The following is a 17,619-nucleotide window of genomic DNA, read 5'->3' as shown; positions in this document are numbered from 1 at the left end:
AAACATCAATTATTCACGACACTCCTGCTAATACTTTTATTGCTATTTTATACTGTTGTTTACTAAACAGATTATTTTCTTAACTTGTTTTTATTTCAAAACTACCAATTAAAAAGATTGTCCATTTCGAGAGCAGAGAAAATACTCGAGAGTTTATTTCAAAGAGATTATTCATTCCATATTGCAGCAAACTTTTATTATTGGTATAATTTTATTACAAACATAAATATTCCTGATGTTATCATTTTCACCATTATTATTATCATCATTATCACTATTATCATCATTATTACTATCCATATCACTACAATTCATCATTACTACTACCATTTGGTTCCTTTTGCCATCATTTCCACATCAATTTGTATTACATATAAATAGTCAACAATTTGATTGTGATATTTTGAATCCAAGATGTCGAGAATACTATCGACAAATGACTTATACAACAACCATTAAGAGTAAAACATTTCGATGTTTACAAAAAGATTTATGGCTTATTCCAGGCAAAGCTGATGCTAGCTGTTGTAAGTTTTTTCATTTTTAAATCAATAAAACTTGCTAAAATTTTCAATTTCTCATCAATTTATCATTATTCTTTTAAAAAATTTGCCATTTTATCTGTTGAAAAATTAAAAAGATCATAATCCTAGTGAGAATAAACAATTATATGGGATGAAAAATTTACCAGTTTGTCATATGACATTTGACACATTAATTTATCTTCTTTCTTATTTGAAAATAAAATATGACAAAAAAAATCATTAGCAAATTAGAAATACTGTAATTAGTTTGATCGAATCATGAAATAAATTCAACATTGTTGAAGAAAGCCTATAAAAATATTTTCAATCTAGTTTATCATCATTTCCACATTTGCATATTTCATAGCTCTGATCATTTCTCAATAAATTATAAAAAATTGAAAAGACAAAAAAAAAAAAAAGTATTGATAAAAAAAGAAATCATTTGTGTATGGCATAAGCAATTTTACGTTTATAAATTGTTAAATCAGGTTTTAATTATTAATAATTGTAGGAGAATAGTGAGCACTTTTTTCGTTTTAATTATTTTAAATTTGGAACTGAAATAAATATGGATCAAATGAACAACCGGTTTTCTTCATTTCATTCATCCATCGTTATTATCGCCTTACCATCCAGTTCATTTCTAATATTTAACTCTCTCTATAAATTATCCTAAATCATTTCAAGTTAGGAATTGATTGTCATATAATAACTGCAGAATATGCAATAGTAAATAAAAAATAACATATAAAGTTTGCCAAAAAAAAAAACAGTAATACGTCAGATACGACAACAATAACACAACAATTATTATTAACAATGGTAATGTTACTGTTATTGCATCAACAATAACAGTAGCAGATACGTGAACAATAGCAGATACATGAACAATAAGAAATTGGAAATAAATAGCAAATTGAAAATGAATTTTATAATAGCTTATATGGTTTAAGGAGCTTTAGTAGTATGTTAATTCTGCTAAATTAAAAAATTTGAATAGGAATTTGTACGGGAACAAATGGATGCTATTTGTATCAACTTAATGAATTGTAAAAGTAACAAGCTTCATTTAACATTTCATTAACAGTGCAAAATTCATTTATTGATTACTTAAGGATATACAATTTCAATCAATCAATAAATCAATTGGATAAATCATTTGATCATTCGAATATTTCATGCTATTCGGATTAATCATATTTTAAAAAATTTCACACAATATTTCAATGATTTCATACATAAATTCATTAGCATTATTTATTATAATATGATAAAGGCTTATAAGAGTTAATTCATTTGGACTTAATACCATTCCCATATAAAATATTAAATTAGAAATTTTATTTTTAGCTCGACCGGGAGGCAAAAAGATATTAGAGGTGGATCCACGACAAGTAGTCATTCATCCAAAGATTGTAAAACTTCCTGGTTGTTTCAACCTTGAAATTAAAAATATTCGAGTACTGGATAATCGTAATGCAATCGGAAACAGTTTCTTTGCAAAAGTTGAGCATCAATGGTGGAATGTGAAAGATTTCGCAGATTTGAAATGTCAAAATGCTAGCAGTAATGGATGTGGTGGTTATGGAAATAATTGGTAATTAATAATTTTTGATAAATAAGTTTCGTTTACGAAAAAAATGTAACTTTTTAAAATATTTATTTAATTTATCAAAAATTTTCGTTGTTTTGATATAAGAAATAACATTTTGTTTACTTTTATATTAATTATAGAATGAAATTAAACAGTACCGAAATGACAATAATAACATTTTTTTTCCAATCAAAAATAGTTTACTAATTTAATGCCATTCTCATTTCATAATATACATTCGAGAAGTAATACTTCAAAAGTATCAAAAAGCATCAAAGAACAATCATTATTCAGAAGGAATGACCTCAGGTCATATCTTCCTAATACTAAAGACTTTGATCAACTAACAATAAATTGTGATGATGCTATTTTTTGTTGTTTTTTTACTGTATCTTTAAGAATCAACAAAACTATTTCTTATTAATCATGTAAAAGAAGATGTTTCCACTTACATGTACGATTCATATTATCATAGTATACACGATCAATTATCATCTGCAAAGATGGAATTCATCGTTTTATCCAAAAATAATGCTTCAATGCTTGAACACGCATAATACACTGACTTAAGCTAAATTGTCTGAATTAAGTTAGTGTAATTTTTTAAGTTAAGTTAGCTTAATGTTATCAGCTGAGATTGATGTATCAAATTGGAAAGTTTAAATGTAAAGAAAATACATCATATGTACTAAAAACGAATACAATAACTTATAAATAATAATTAAAATATTGATATCACTAACAACAACAACAACAACAACCTATCACTTATCATTTCAACAAAATATTAAGAAAATATTATGTTCAAAATACATAAAATACAGGTAATTCCTCTATAATAATTGTTTTCAGCTATTATTGTGACATTTGCGAAAGTTTGCATCACTTACAAGAAGAACACGGGAAGTCAGCATTAACAGATCAATTAAAAGGAATTACCTGTCCAAAACATCCAGGATTCTACACCTTCAGGTAAATGTTTACGTAAAATTATTATAATCTGTTTCACCTGGATAATTGATACTCCATTGATCGCCCTTTATTCTTACTTATCGACATCTTGTAGAGGACAGCTTACTACTCCTGTTACCATTCGATTAACCAATAATGGATTATATTTTTATACATTTAATTTCCTTCTCCATGATCCAAGCGATAAATTTCAATAGGCTGATGCTGAAATTAACTTACCTCCAATAAAGACAATTAAGGTAATCCAACTTGACAATGATGTGACGAAAAATGGATGTTAATTTTAAACTAGTTAAAATCACAATATTACCTGCGATTTAGGAAAGAATTTTGCTTCAATGACTGGTCTGCTTTTGACAATAACGGTGATTGTCAATTTGATTTCCTTCAAGGTGACAAATTTTCTGACTATCGATCTGCACTTTCGTCTTTGCAACAAGTTGGATATGTAAGCTGTCTGTTACTTATTCAAATTTTTTCAAATTTCAAAAATGAATTGGCCTAATTTTTCTCCCAAACTTTTGATCTACGTTCATTTTATTAAAATTAATTTTCCATTTGATATCAGCATCGGTGATAGGTAGCAGATGATTAGGGTGAATTTGAATAATCTTCACGAAGTTATAATCGAGGCAAAGAACTAAGGGGGAAATACATGTGTCGAGGCAAATACATGTGGTACTGTTGTCCATGATTAGCAAAGATTTCATGGCCCTATGCAATCTGTTATAAATAACCTTGATGCCCTACCGATTGATTACCTTGGCAGTTGTTTAACTGTGATGATACTGTTCGCTTCATATTTACATTTCAGAACTGATTTACTTTGTTAATGTGAATTCCATTCCAGTTTGAAAATTCCCAATTTTACTATTCAATTAAAAAATCCTCACTTTAGCTAGAAAAAAATTTCTTGTCAAATCTTCTCCAGTATACCAATTTCTCTTTTCTGCATAGGGTACCGTGGTGGCAAAACTACGTTTGGCAGCAAATGCAACAAGTGAAATTGTTGAGAGAAAACGAATCAAAGAGGCACTAATTGAAGAAACCATACGAAAAGAACTAGAAGAAAGAGGGAAAGGTTGGAATATTGATAGTGAACAGTTTGAAAAATTCCGACAATGGTATACCAACTATCGCAAGGATACATGGCATAGGTAAGAGAAGTATAATATTAACAATCGAGAGATTGCAGTGTAAAAATTCGAGAAGTATTACGACATTATAGATGCATTGACATACGAAGTAGCTTAGGTAGAAATACAATCCTCATGAGAATTTTTCACAAGCCTACTCAAATTCAATTATTCTAAAAACCAAATTTTATAAATTTCAACACACTCTATAATTTTATACATTTCGTAACTGTGTGAATTTCTTTCGGTCAGATTCACTTTTGGAAACCGTCGTTAATCGCAAAATCCAATATTAATTGTTCACATCAAAGAAAATGTTCTCTGAAATCCTTTCAACTTCACTGTATTTCAGAGAAGAATACTTACCATGGCTTTTATATGAGAATGAAATTTCATGCATACGGCTCACTTTCGACGTTTGTGAACGAATCCCGAAACGTAATCCATTTACTGGTCAGTTAACATGCTTTTAGAATTAGTGCTATTCGATTCGACACATACCAAAACGCTTAGCAGTGCATGGTGATCTCCAGCTGATGATGGACAATTTCAAAAAACTACTAAGGAGATTAAATTTCATTTTTAATGCGCTCATTGTTCCAACTCATAGCATTATCAGTTCATAGGAATTTTCCATGTATACAGGACCGGGTAAAAGGAGACTTAGATTTCACAAATACTGGTAAATCATCACTGTAAAAACGTTTTCATTATGAATACCTTGGATCTGTCCGTGATATTCTCCAAATACCCCATGTTCTCATAATTTTGAAGCGAGGCTCAATTTTCAGCCAAATTTCCATCAGTTCCTTTCTTCTTTAGTTTATTCGGCAAGTCAGGTTTTCCCAGTCCACAAGAAAAGAAAAAAAAACAAAAGATAGAACACCAGAAATTTACATCGAAACCACCGATAGCGCAATGAAACTAGTATATATATTACAGTCTGAGATAGCAAAATTTTACTTCTTTATAAAAAGTACCGGACGTAAACACTTAAAGCATATGGATGTTACGGTTTTTTCTTTTTTGAAAGAATATTTTCTGTATATGTCCATTAAAAAAAGGCAAGTTCCAAAAAACTGTACTCCATCAGCTTTACATGTTAATGTTAGCTTTATTACTGCCACTATTAATAATTCTAAATTTTCATGAAATAAAGCAATTTTTGTTGTGGGAATAAAAGTGACTGTGAAATACTATACAAATTACATCAAGTCAGATTCTCCGCGATCGTACATTTCCTATTTCACGAGCTGCCCTTCGCCTTTCAAGTATAAGCTCGCGCCGTCGCTTTTCTCGCTCATTTTCATGACGTAATCTATCCAGTGCTTCACGATGTCGACGTACTGCACGTAACGATTCTTCATTCGTGATTTGGTGTCGCCTTGATTTTCGCGATGTCTCGGCGGGCTAAATTAAATTTAAAATATAAGGTAGAATTCCCAATGAAGCAGCAATTTTTTTTGTTTCAGTGAACCAGTGGTATTTTAGACAACCACAAAACTCGACCGTATTGGTTTTCATGATTAGCACTGAGTCAGAAAACATGTTGTATCAAACAGATAACTATATACTTTCGGCAACAAAGTCCTTTGGCTAATGTTTCGACTGTCCACTAATAAAATAAAACATGGTTCTCACCAATGCACTACTATCGATATGAACAGGAGAAAGTACATCGCTGGGATTTAAATGATTTCGCTGAACAATAGCGTCCATTATAAGCTTTCTAAGTTCCTCCATTTTCTTCTGTTTTGCCATTTTAACTCGTTCACGTATTTTTGCGGCATTTTCAGCACTTAACTGTCGCACTTGCTGATACCTGCAAAATTTTCACTGCTACTTTGAGCCGAAATGTTTCACCGATTAAGCAATTATATCTATACATTACGGACTCTAAATATTTTATTCATTCTCTAGGAAAGAAGAAGTAATCAGGTGATATCAGCTGAAGTAGCCATTCTTTTAATTTGTCTAACTTATGCTGACCATACCTTTTCTGGTAAATCTTAGTTATCATGCTATGTTTAAATTTGGGACAAGTAGGTAGCCCAGTGATATTATTTGCAATCAGAAAGTAAACTGATGGCTTTTTGAGCTATCTCATGACAAAAATAAATGTTACTAATAAAATAAAGAACAATACAGATCTTACATGACGTGGAATGTACAACGTAAAACACGAGTGAAATTTACAGAAATTAGAGTGAGTGAGTTAAGAATTCTAGAAATCCATAAGTTTAGAGCTTATTAATTGCATACTTCGAACTAGTAATCCTGCCCTCTCATCTTTAAAAATGCATCATAATACATTTCTATCTAATATTTCCGTTTTCTCTAACTTTTCCCTTTCCATATATTGCGCTTATACGAGCTCATAGCAAAAGGAAAGAGAAGTAATATAATGAAAGTTGCAAACAAAATTTTGCTTCCCTAGTGTCGTCATTCAAAACTTCAATCAAAATGTTAATTCAACTCAAATCAACCCATAACAACCTAATCATAATATTAGGAACGCAGCACTCGACATACCTTATCAGTCGACGTCTTTCACGTTCTTTCTGTATAATGCTTTCTCGTTGATTTGGTGTTAGTATTGCTAACTGCGAAGAAGTTCCAGTTGTAGTATTACAGCGTCCCATTCCGGAAGCCTGAAATTATCCTCCTTGAGTAAAACACTATTTGGTATCGCACGGTAGTAAAAGTAATTTAAAAAAGATTCTTTTTTAAAGAAAAAAACACCAAAATCGTCGAAATCCCGGACCCAAAATTGGTAATAAAAGGTCCACGACAAAACGCACCGTCACGAAAATTTCAAACTAGCGCCACAAATTGCGGCCCATGATATGATCGCTGCGAAATTTTGGTGTCTCATCCTTTTATGGAAATTCATTTTTTTGAAGTTTATTTTCCCACACTTAATCTATTTCAGCTTGTTCAACTGTTTAAATATTTCATTTAATTTCATTTTTGTTTACAATACACTTATGTGCCGCATAATGCGTATTGATGATTCAGGAAGCAAGTGGAAGAAATTTAAATTTTCGAGTTCAAATTTGAATTTTCTCATTTATATTACATACAAATTGAATTTACCATTCGAAAATTTTCCTTTTCATCAGAAACTGACAATCAGGCAAAACTTTGATGTGAGATTCGATTTAAGTGTTGAATGATCACGAGGCATTTCTGCTTACAATTCCAACGTAATACTCAAACTATGTTATCTTCACATTATGAGTGCTTTTTCCGATCATAATTGTTATTGTTTAGTGGAGGATACCGGAATATTATCCAGAAAACTAGATACTCTCCGGAATCTCACTTCATTTTACAATGTCTTGTGAAAAAATAAAAAAAATTTCATACAAGAAGTATATTATCAGAAAGATTGCTGTATCATTATGTTCTCTTTTCCTTCTCCAGTTTTCTTTTGCTTAATCCCTAATCTTTTGTCTTGATATTTAATATCAAGTTATATTACAGTACATTCTTTTTACATCCTTATCAGTGTATGTCAATAGTCGATGCTATGATATGATCAGTATAATGAACAATATGCAAATTTTGTTGAAAATTTCTTCCAGAGTTGCTGTCCAGATTGAATGAATGGTTGTGGAAGTGATAACGAGCAGGTAGTTGACTATAGCGATATGATTGTTGCTGATTTGGTGGAACCTATTGCAGGCGAATCGGAAGTATAACATTTTTCCGTTTCACTATATTCATTTATTATCTTTTAATAACTTCAGCGCCTAAGTAATTAAAACCGATAGTTCAGAATTTATTTGAAATGAATGAGAAATCCAGACGTTGTGAATTTGTGGGAATTTATTCGCAACATGTTAATAACATGAAAAGATAAGTATTTAATTGGTACTGAAATATACCAAACTTAAAACACAATTCAACTTTTGATGTTTGTCTCTTTGTTGCATATAAACAAGAAGTATGGCTTTTTGCAAAAAGGTTTCACGCTGTTGAGAATATGTAAATATTTAATTCATATTTAAATTCAACTATTTCTTTGTGATTTAATTAAATATTCTTTCCGATATGTTGTTATAGAAGAGTGAGCAATTTGTCATTGTTTTCAGGAATGTAAAATTCGATACCGAAGCTTGTCGAAGTGTGGTGGAGAAAAACTTGTGATTTTGGATGATTCAGTTACAGTCCAGGAATATCCATCCGGTGTAGTTCGACGTAAACTTACAGCAGATTTTACATTGCTAGATGTTGGTTATCTTTGCTTTTGTTGCATTTTCTGCTCTAATAATGACATGCGTTATTTTATCTTGTTCTTGTTCAGATTCTTTTCACTTTTCGTTTATTTAGCCTTTTTTTTTCCATTAGATTTCCACCCAGTTTTTTTTTATGTTTTCCTTCATTAAATTTCCATTCAGTAATGTTTTCATCAAAATATTAATCTAAACCGTATTTTAATACCACTTTCTCTTGAAATTTGCTAATCTTTAAAAATTTACTTTGCTGACCTTTCAAATTTGTTTTATTTTGCACATTTCGTATATATGTTTAAAATGCAGGTAGGAGTTGTCTAGTCTTATCTTTGTTGGTTCTTTTGTGCGACTTATTTGAATTCTTGGATATTTAAGCTTCGGAAAGTTTTCTCTCATCTGCTAGGTTGTTCCTTGTACTTCAGATTTTTGCAGGCATTTTGGTGTGAATTTCCAAGCACTTCTGCCGACAACGATCCTTTGCATGGTGTTTGTCTTATTGGACACAAAAATCTTATATTTGCTTCCGATACCGATTGGATTTCTTATACAATCACATTGCCATTCACTGTAATAATTTATAGTCGTTTCATTCGAAGATTTTACAAAAGCCAGAATTCATTCATTTGTGAAATTCGTTAATTTATATGCTGCTGCGCTATCGCTAGGTACCAAATGTCAAAATCTGTAGAAAGTTGAGGTTTTGGTATTCCAGAATTTGGCGCCCCAGTTATTCATTCAAATTTGATTGTTCGATCACATCTTCGGTCCAATTAATATTGCAGGTGAAACGTGTATTTCGAAGTGCGTTAGGATTGATTTTACAACGAACTGCCCCATTACCATCACTGTGAGATTTCAAAATAGTTTTTCAAAAATGAATTAGATTTAAGTAAATTGGCATTCACAGGATATCAATAATAATAATCGAAAGTTAGCGATAAAAGTATTATGTGATAACGTTTATTTATTTATTAGTAAAGTCAGTCGAAGTTACATCAGTATTTCGAATATCTGTGATGTGGATTTCAGGATTGCAAACTTCCCACATTTGTTTTCGTTGTCACATCCGTATTGCGAAATATTACCAATTATATCAAAAAATAAAGGTATTTTCACTTTTTTATTCTGCATGTGGTGCTTTATTAAGAATTTTTAACACATGAGAATTTTTAAGGATAAAATGACTATCAGTAGATAAATTTCGATACCATCAAATTAAGCTCACCGAATTAGTCGGTGAAAATATGAAATGTCGTTTTTGTTCGATTTAGTCTGTGTAATATTTGGTATCTAGAGTAGCGCATAAAATGGGGAATATCTTATTAAGTATGATCATGGCAAAGTGAGCAAATGCTTCATTAGTGAGATCTATCTACTGAAAATATCTGAAGCATTTAGGGGAAATAAAGGGAATTTATCTACTGAAATATTATAACGGTCCTGGTATTTACCATAGCATTGGTGTCATCTAAATATGGGCGTGCATTCAATCAAAAAAAATGACTAACATGACCCACAGAAAACGATGTTCAACGGCTTAGCTAATTATTTCGATCCAATTGTTGTTATGCTTTCAATGGAACTTGATAAATAGCACTTCGATGTACATTTCAGATACAGAAAGTTCATCACATTATGTTTGGGATAGTACCGAGGTAGCACTATTGGAAGCATTGAATGATTGTCAACTTTTATTAACATACTCGACGACTGCCCGAGTTCATTCGTTATACTGGATACGCAGAGCAACGAAAGCGGAGTGGAAATGTGCAGCGAGTAAAGCAGAAAGTGTTGTTTCATGTAATACTTCACTTACACCTGTTGGTAAGTTTCTTAATAAGTTGAAGCAAATTTAAGAGAGTTGTGTGAAATTTGATTTTATGTGATTCGTTTTGATTTGATCAGTTCTTTTTCAATTATTTATAACGTATTACACTTTATTATTTTATGAATTATGACACGTTAATTCCCTCAGTCAAAGAATGGTGGTGATTAATATAGAAATGCACAAAATTTCGGGAATTTTAGTAGGATATTCTCGAATTTATTTTGATTCAACTCTTTCAACTTTCAATTCAATTCTTAATCATTTAAGTTTGACTAGTTTAACACACCACATTCTGCTATGTGCAGCACAAGAAATAGAACTTGACTGGTTATCATAGAGTTTTCTCTTTCTTCAATTAACAAATAGTGGCGGGAAAGGTAAGGTTATGAAATATTGGTGTTAGAGTTAGGATTATGAATGAAATTGGAATCATTTATTTTATCTATCAGGTCGATCAAGTCAACTATCAACACCGCAGATGGGTAGCCAAACAAGGCATCGTTTTATGAAGAACGATTCGTTTGCTGGTAAAAATTTCTTTATTCCTTAAAAAATTTTTGTTTACTTTTCTAGAAGTTGAAGAAAATTTTTTCAGATGAAGCTTGGGTGACGCCTCAAACACGATCAGTGCGTACGCGATCCATGACTGCAGCAGCAGCGCTAATACAATCTTTACCTTTTCCAACCACAAGCCCTGCTCAACGTTCTTCTACGAAGTTAGTTTGTCCTTTCGATATTTTTACTTTCATTAAACAGTACGAGTAATCGAATTGGCTATCTGTTTGAAAGGGATAAAATTGACGATAATACTGTGAGCTTTTTTTTTTTTCAAATGATTTAAAATGACTATTTTTTTAAAATGATTATGGAAAACCATATCCAGTTTTCGTTTGCTCTATCATCGAGACATGCGTTATAATGCATAAGTAGGATGTTAGAGTTCTAAATACCTCGACGGGTAAAGAAAAGTTAGTTTGAAGGGAAAATTGAAAATTAATGCTGTTTTACTTACAGCCGATCAATCACAGATTCGCCGATTTTGCGCTTGCGAGGAGGAAGTAAGAATGATTCAGCTTAATTTCGAAAGAATTAAAAGCTTGAAATTCTTTTTGTCTTAGGCTTAAATCTCAGTATTACGTGGGAAGACTTTTATTTAGTGTCAAATTACTGCTTTTATCTATCTTGAATTTAATTAAGACTATAAAATCTCCTTAAAAGCAAATGAAACTAATGCACTTTTTTATACTTTCTTTGGAAAAGCCAACAGAAGTTTATCAGTTGTTGATGTTCAAAGAAATAGAAGTAGGAAGCTCTGGAATCTTCCGCTTATTTATTTAATTATTCGTCTCTTACATAATTTTTTTTACTGTTGGTTTACTTAACATTGTTCAACATTGACTCTGTTGTCTTCCAGAATAGGGTTTTATAAAGCTAGTCATTACTAATACACTTTCATATCGTTTCAATAGAAAATGTGATTTGACGCATGTCGTTGTAGGTACACATACGACACCTCGTCTTAGTTCCTTTTGTGACGATAGTATTATTTCATTGATTGAAACTCGTGGTTCGGAACTCGACCTTTTAGCACCAGAGGTGATTCATCTGTTTTTCATCATAGCTCGTTTTGTTTTGTTTTCTAGATCTTAGATGTACTTTTTCAGTTTTCTTGTGGTTTTCTTGCAGATTTGTATGGAATGTATATGGACGGAGCGTCGTCAAGCAGATCCTGATACAAGTTGTCCTGCAACTACTGCATTTCTTACTCAAGGTTCAGTTTTACATTTTTTAAATAGATTTGAAATTTCAAAAATTTATTCCAGCTGTTTTCCTTTGTTTCGTGTAAAAGAAAAGTAAGAAATAAGCCATTTTGCTATTAGTACTACGCAGAAATAATTCAAAAAAATAGCTGAAGTGGGGCTATGTTTACTCTAATATTGCGCGTTTACGCTGTTGAGATGAGCAGTGATTCAATATTGATGAGGAAGCGTGATGTTGGAAAGAAAAAAAATACAGAAGTTCTCGCACCAGCCTCAAAACATTACTTATGATCCGTCTAATAATTAAGAAACCTGGATTTAATTTCAGACTTCATTGGTCAAATGTTTGTATGTTTTTATGTAGCAGGGCAGAACCTCTTAAAATGTGTTCGAGGAAAGATGCATGATGAAGGACGGATGACTACAAGTTCCTTTACTACAATTCCATGTAAAGGGGCTGCAAATGTTAAGGTTTATCTTTTTGATTTTTCGAGTCAAAAAATTAGAAGTTCAAATTAAAACTGTAAAGGTACGAGAAATTCCTTACTGCAGGGACGCAAAATGATGGCAGTGATCGATCTCGATGGTACTGTGATTCTTTATAGTGGTATTACTCGTATCGGTGCCTTATATGGGAACTATGAATTTATAAATTTTAAAGAATCTTTTGCGAATGCTCAGGTAACATGAATTTTTAGAAACTTCGGCTCTTAACTACTTTCAAGTTGATGACATTTATTGCAACTTTGGCATTACTTGGTCCAAAACATGTGGTGGAATTCCTTTTTCAACATTTATTAGAAAAACAGTCTTAATTGGAACCCTAGGGAAGCATTAAATTGAATTTCTTAATTTTTCTTAGCTGAAAAGGAGATGAATTCAAATAAATTAAGAATATTAAATGGATTTTAGCGATAAAGCTGCAGTTTTCGAATTGTTTGTGCATCACATTTCACTTTTTCCTGCTTTCATATTTCTTGAAAAACTGAAATTAACTGGATATCAAATTTTTAGGATGTGCAAGAGCATACGGGTGCTTGCGGTCTATCAATATGTGCTCCAGTTGTTGGATTGCATACTGCCTTTGTAGGCCATCTGATTTTGGTATGCTCATCTCAGAAAATATAAATATGTGATGTCTTTTTCTTACAAGTATATTCTAATTGTCAGGCTTTTAATATGCGCAGTGGAATTCTTTCCGGAATGTTTCGATGTAAAACAGCTGTTTCAGTTCAATATGAAACAGTGATTTGAAGTTTTAGTAGCATGGTTTTTGGGTATTCTTCAAATTTTTTCAACAATATCAGTTAAAAGTAGTTCAATAATCAATAATTTTTGGATACATAAGTCTGATTTAAAAAATCTGATTGTTTCAGGAGACACAGAGGCATGAAATGGTGATGTGCAAGGTGCCATCAATTTCATCCTCATCCTTCGGTTATTTTTTTTCTTCATCATTGTATCAAAATCTTTTCTTGCAAATAGCTGTTAAATCACGGAAGATGGTTTGTAACTTTGTCTGCTTCCTTACCACTTTATTTACATTCTCCTTACAGTTGCTGAATGCCTCTCGCAAGTTTGTTCAAATTTACCCCTGGATAAGGCAATGAAACTATCGTCATCCTGGTGCACAAGTAATACTTCTGGTCTGTTAGATCACTATTATGATAATCGCGTTGCTGCGGAAGTTGCTATGTTCGTGCAGTTCATTTTTGCGCAATGCGGATTACATATTCAGGATTTCCCTGTTTTTCGCGAAGTAAGTATCTTCTTTATTAGTTTAGAAAGATCATTTCGAACGTCATTACTAAATACTAAACATTTTCAGCTTAGCAACTATTTTACGCCGTTTTGCAAGCTACTGTGCATTACTTTTCCTATTCTGCTCAATTTTTTCCCAACTTTAGTTTTTTGTTTAGGTTTTGTGGAAGTTCTAAAATAATTTTAAAAAGGAATAACTTCGGGACTATTTTTAGATAAATTTACTTCGAAGTCGTTGTGAAGAAGGAGTTCATAAAAAGAAGAAGCGTACTGAACATTCTAAGCATATTGGCGTAAGTACAATAATTGCTTAACTACTTTTGCTTAAAGTTAAAGTTTTTAAAGTTTGTATTTTGTAAACTTTCCTTAAAGTCCTGCACATTAAGGAATGGTGGGTTATCCTTCATCATGGTCAAAAAATATCGACTTTTTACGGATTTTGAAACTTTATTACCCCATTCTGTAGGCTTAAATAGAAAATAACACTTATATATTTTTCCTTTGCAGCTCATCTTTTTCGTTTACTTTACTTGCACTTTTTTGTCTCAGAAGCACTTTTCATATCTAAAACTTAAAAGATTTGGAAAATTTAAGAATATGTGAGGAAAACTAATTTTGAAGGACCTTCCTTTTTAATTTAATTGATTTTCTCAATTCACTTTAAAATAGAATTGAATAGGTTTTTTTTTTCTATGCATGTGTCATAATTTGTAAGGTATCTTACAAATGCTTATTAGGTGTCAGACTTTGTCCTACGGTGTTGTCCCATCATCTGTTCCTAATTCTTTACTCAGGTTTAAGTAGTTTCGAATTTCGTTAGGATCACGTGTTGGGAGGAACTCAGAAATAATTTAATTTCTGAAATGGCATCGTTAATCTCAAAAATAAGGGATGAAATAAATTTCAGTTTGAAGAAAATCAAACTTCACTAACATTTTCTTATTGCTCCAATTTATGGAATCTTCACAATCTTTATTTCATTTTTGTAATGCAGAATTTGAGTTCTAAAAACATTTTAAAGCTCTGTTTCAGTTTTAAAAAATATCTTAATGTTCTAACAAATATTTTTCAATTACTTCAGACTTGGCAAAAAATGAAGCACCTTTGTGGTAGCCGATGGTGGAGTTTTGATAACGCAGGAAATATCGCTTCGAAATGTTACAGTGTTTCAGTCAACGATGAAAGCAATTTGTATAATTATTCTTTGGCATTGTTTTCCGGATTACATGCTATTTATGAATCGGCCAAATTGGATAGGCGCACGGCTTCGTTATTATTCATTCTAGCATCATCACTGCATGCTTTTGCTCAGTAAGTATAATTAGTAATTCGCGGAAGATCTATAAGCTGGAAGAACTATTGATGTTTTATAAAATGCAAAATAATTAGCTCCATTTATTACAACTCTAGAAATTTCCCAAAAAAAAAAAAACAAGAAATAGTCTCGCAAGTCATCGAAGTTATTGTTCAACCAAAATTTTGGATGATTTGGGATATTTTATGCTCAGAATGAGTTTGTTTAAATTGTGCAGTTTTTATTTTATTACTAAGATTAGGGGTTTATATTTGAATTGACCGCAAGGAGAAAAAGTCAAGATATATTTCAATTTCTCTCAGTGTAGTTTCAAATTTACATTTTAACAATTTAACACAGAATTATGAAACTTCAGGAGTTTTATTGCACATATTTATTGCAGGATTTTTGATCTAAAAAGTTATAGTGATTACTACAGAAGGGACTTTCCTATATTGTCGAATCAAAGTTTCAAAATTTTGGACGGTAAGCATACTTCAAAATTTGTTTAAATATTATGTTTGAACACAACTCCTTATGTGAATCATTAGTTTTTGCATTTACTTATATTTGAATAACTAAAAGCGTATAAACCATTGAAATGCGTGAAAATCATAATGAACTTGTTACTTGATTTAAAAAATTCTTGGAATTCGTGAAACTTCTTTAAATTCTTGAAACTTCACACAAGTCCATTGCCCATATTTTCATAGGTGGACGAAAACTGCTTCAAACGCTTTTGATGAGCTCTCGTTTTTCACCGGAACGTATACCATCATGGTATGATAATTTATTACGATTTTTTGATAGCAAAAGCCATTTGACGTCGATCATATCGTCACACTTTTGTGCACCAATTATCATTATAATTGCTGTTGGATTGAAACGATTGGAAAATATTGCCGATGTTCAGGTTAGCGAGGACATTATCTCCGCATAAATTTTACAGCGATAAGCAAGTTATTTAACAATGAATCGATAATTATTTAATTTGCTTCTTTTTTTTTGGCACGTGTATTTTACAATTTTTAAAAATTTCATTCCCAGTCATTTTTTCCATTTCGCTTCTTCGTTAAATTTTTGAACTTAGGAAGTGATATGGTTTTATTACTTATTTATTTTTTATTGACCGAAATTTAAAAACTTTTTATTTGGAAGTTCATCATCGTATGATAAGGAAATGGAAACCATAAACACATTTATTTGCGAGCTTCGTTTATTTCCAGAAAGTTTTGGGAAAATCGTACGAGAAAAAGCTACGCTTGACCAGTGCGGATGCGGAACAATTCACCAGTATCCTGAATGAAAATTCTTCAGCAGTTGGAAGGTTTGTAATAAAGATTTAAAAAAACAAGCGCGATTTGGGTTTTAAAAGAATGTATATCTCAGCAAGAACTCTGCAAAATGAAATTTATCTATTTCTTCATCAAGTAGTAAAAACTACTGGGTATTATAAATTCTAATGACGAATAATATACATATGTATAAGCAGGGCATTAAGCAAGGAACGAACCAATAATTATTAGTATCATTGTTAATATTATTGTTCTTCGCTGAAATTGAATTGATATTTGGAAAGTGTTTATATCCTCGAATTTAGATGCTAATCTTGGCGAATTTACGAGGAGGTAAAGATAACAAAAGTGAATCTCTGGATATTTCTTATTTTGTAGATGCGAGAAGTTGGCTCAGTTGTTCAAATTCACGAGATCATCGCTATTAGATCTGCCACCAGCGGTTGCCATAATTTTATGTGAATTACTTTATGAGCAGTCAACAAAAACGTTACATTTCCTTACACCTACAGTACGTCAGAAAGATCGAAGGTTTGTGCTGTATATTATTGAACTCTAGTATAAACGGTTATTGTGTTTTTAGAGCCCTGTTCAATAAGTAGTTACTACCAATGCATTACATTAAATGACCAGGTATTTTTTTACAACAAAAAGACAAATTCGATTGTAATTTAAGGTGTGAAATCTCGGGATAACTTAAATTTAGGCAAGATAATTTAAATTTAGAAGTCCAAATTAAAGAGTTTTGTGAAATGAATTTTAATTAAGTAAATTTAAATTATTATCTATATACATGCTGCATTTGAAATCCCGAGCAATTAGGCAAACTCCTTATTTTTCAAATTCTATTTCCTAATTTTTAGTCATATGCCGTCTGAGGAAGAAATTTTTCTAATCACGCGGCGTCGATGGAAACACGATTTGCGATGCATTAATATAATACAAATGCTTGATAGCCGGCGACCAATTTTTATACCATCAAGCAATGAAGTAAGTTTTATAGACGGTAATAAGTTAAAAGTATGATTAGCTTCTTATTGTTTAGATCTATCTTTCTTATTTTATGCGCCCTTTCGTTCAGTATTTGGGCAATACAGCAGTAATAACTTTAAAGTTTTTTTCTTTTTTTTTTTGTTAAAAGGCAAGATTGGTTGATACGGATTTCTTTCTTTCTTTCTCTCTCTCTCACCCTCTCTCCCTCTCTTTCTCTACAC

At 31.5% G+C, this 17,619-nt stretch overlaps 3 protein-coding genes across 3 annotated transcripts in view; 2 read left to right on the top strand and 1 right to left on the bottom strand.

Annotated features, from left to right (window-relative positions):
- Positions 1 to 379: 379 nt before the first annotated feature.
- On the top strand, positions 380 to 4,910 carry LOAG_06435 (hypothetical protein). The gene is made up of 6 exons (XM_003141971.2): positions 380 to 527; positions 1,878 to 2,124; positions 2,974 to 3,093; positions 3,415 to 3,541; positions 4,051 to 4,250; positions 4,582 to 4,910. The coding sequence occupies exons 1-6, from the start codon at positions 437 to 439 to the stop codon at positions 4,700 to 4,702; spliced, it is 906 nt and encodes a 301-aa protein (XP_003142019.2). The 5' UTR covers positions 380 to 436; the 3' UTR covers positions 4,703 to 4,910.
- Positions 4,911 to 5,242: 332 nt separating this feature from the next.
- On the bottom strand, positions 5,243 to 6,888 carry LOAG_06434 (hypothetical protein). Its single transcript, XM_003141970.2, has 3 exons — positions 6,762 to 6,888; positions 5,871 to 6,051; positions 5,243 to 5,639 (listed from the first exon to the last, which is right to left on the bottom strand). The coding sequence occupies exons 1-3, from the start codon at positions 6,869 to 6,871 to the stop codon at positions 5,445 to 5,447; spliced, it is 486 nt and encodes a 161-aa protein (XP_003142018.1). The 5' UTR covers positions 6,872 to 6,888; the 3' UTR covers positions 5,243 to 5,444.
- Positions 6,889 to 7,810: 922 nt separating this feature from the next.
- The window catches only part of LOAG_17680 (hypothetical protein), a gene marked incomplete at its 3' end in the record, with an annotated part of 18,752 nt that continues 8,943 nt past the window's right edge, over positions 7,811 to 17,619 (top strand). The window contains exons 1-23 of the mRNA XM_020450344.1: positions 7,811 to 7,927; positions 8,327 to 8,464; positions 8,900 to 9,034; positions 9,250 to 9,314; positions 9,497 to 9,573; positions 10,082 to 10,291; positions 10,745 to 10,822; positions 10,891 to 11,011; positions 11,310 to 11,353; positions 11,794 to 11,891; positions 11,982 to 12,066; positions 12,384 to 12,526; positions 12,608 to 12,736; positions 13,070 to 13,159; positions 13,432 to 13,492; positions 13,612 to 13,814; positions 14,032 to 14,109; positions 14,898 to 15,127; positions 15,514 to 15,596; positions 15,824 to 16,023; positions 16,337 to 16,437; positions 16,784 to 16,936; positions 17,269 to 17,395. Coding sequence (XP_020306003.1) covers positions 7,835 to 7,927; positions 8,327 to 8,464; positions 8,900 to 9,034; positions 9,250 to 9,314; positions 9,497 to 9,573; positions 10,082 to 10,291; positions 10,745 to 10,822; positions 10,891 to 11,011; positions 11,310 to 11,353; positions 11,794 to 11,891; positions 11,982 to 12,066; positions 12,384 to 12,526; positions 12,608 to 12,736; positions 13,070 to 13,159; positions 13,432 to 13,492; positions 13,612 to 13,814; positions 14,032 to 14,109; positions 14,898 to 15,127; positions 15,514 to 15,596; positions 15,824 to 16,023; positions 16,337 to 16,437; positions 16,784 to 16,936; positions 17,269 to 17,395 — 2,742 coding nt within the window. The 5' untranslated portion in view covers positions 7,811 to 7,834. The remainder of the gene's footprint in view (positions 7,928 to 8,326; positions 8,465 to 8,899; positions 9,035 to 9,249; positions 9,315 to 9,496; positions 9,574 to 10,081; positions 10,292 to 10,744; positions 10,823 to 10,890; positions 11,012 to 11,309; positions 11,354 to 11,793; positions 11,892 to 11,981; positions 12,067 to 12,383; positions 12,527 to 12,607; positions 12,737 to 13,069; positions 13,160 to 13,431; positions 13,493 to 13,611; positions 13,815 to 14,031; positions 14,110 to 14,897; positions 15,128 to 15,513; positions 15,597 to 15,823; positions 16,024 to 16,336; positions 16,438 to 16,783; positions 16,937 to 17,268; positions 17,396 to 17,619) is intronic.

This window comes from Loa loa, assembly GCF_000183805.2.
Source record: "Loa loa unplaced genomic scaffold supercont3.112, whole genome shotgun sequence".
In the NCBI taxonomy this organism is placed as follows: domain Eukaryota; kingdom Metazoa; phylum Nematoda; class Chromadorea; order Rhabditida; family Onchocercidae; genus Loa; species Loa loa.
The sequence above is the reverse complement of the archived record's forward strand: the minus strand, read 5'-3'. Positions and strand labels throughout refer to the sequence as shown.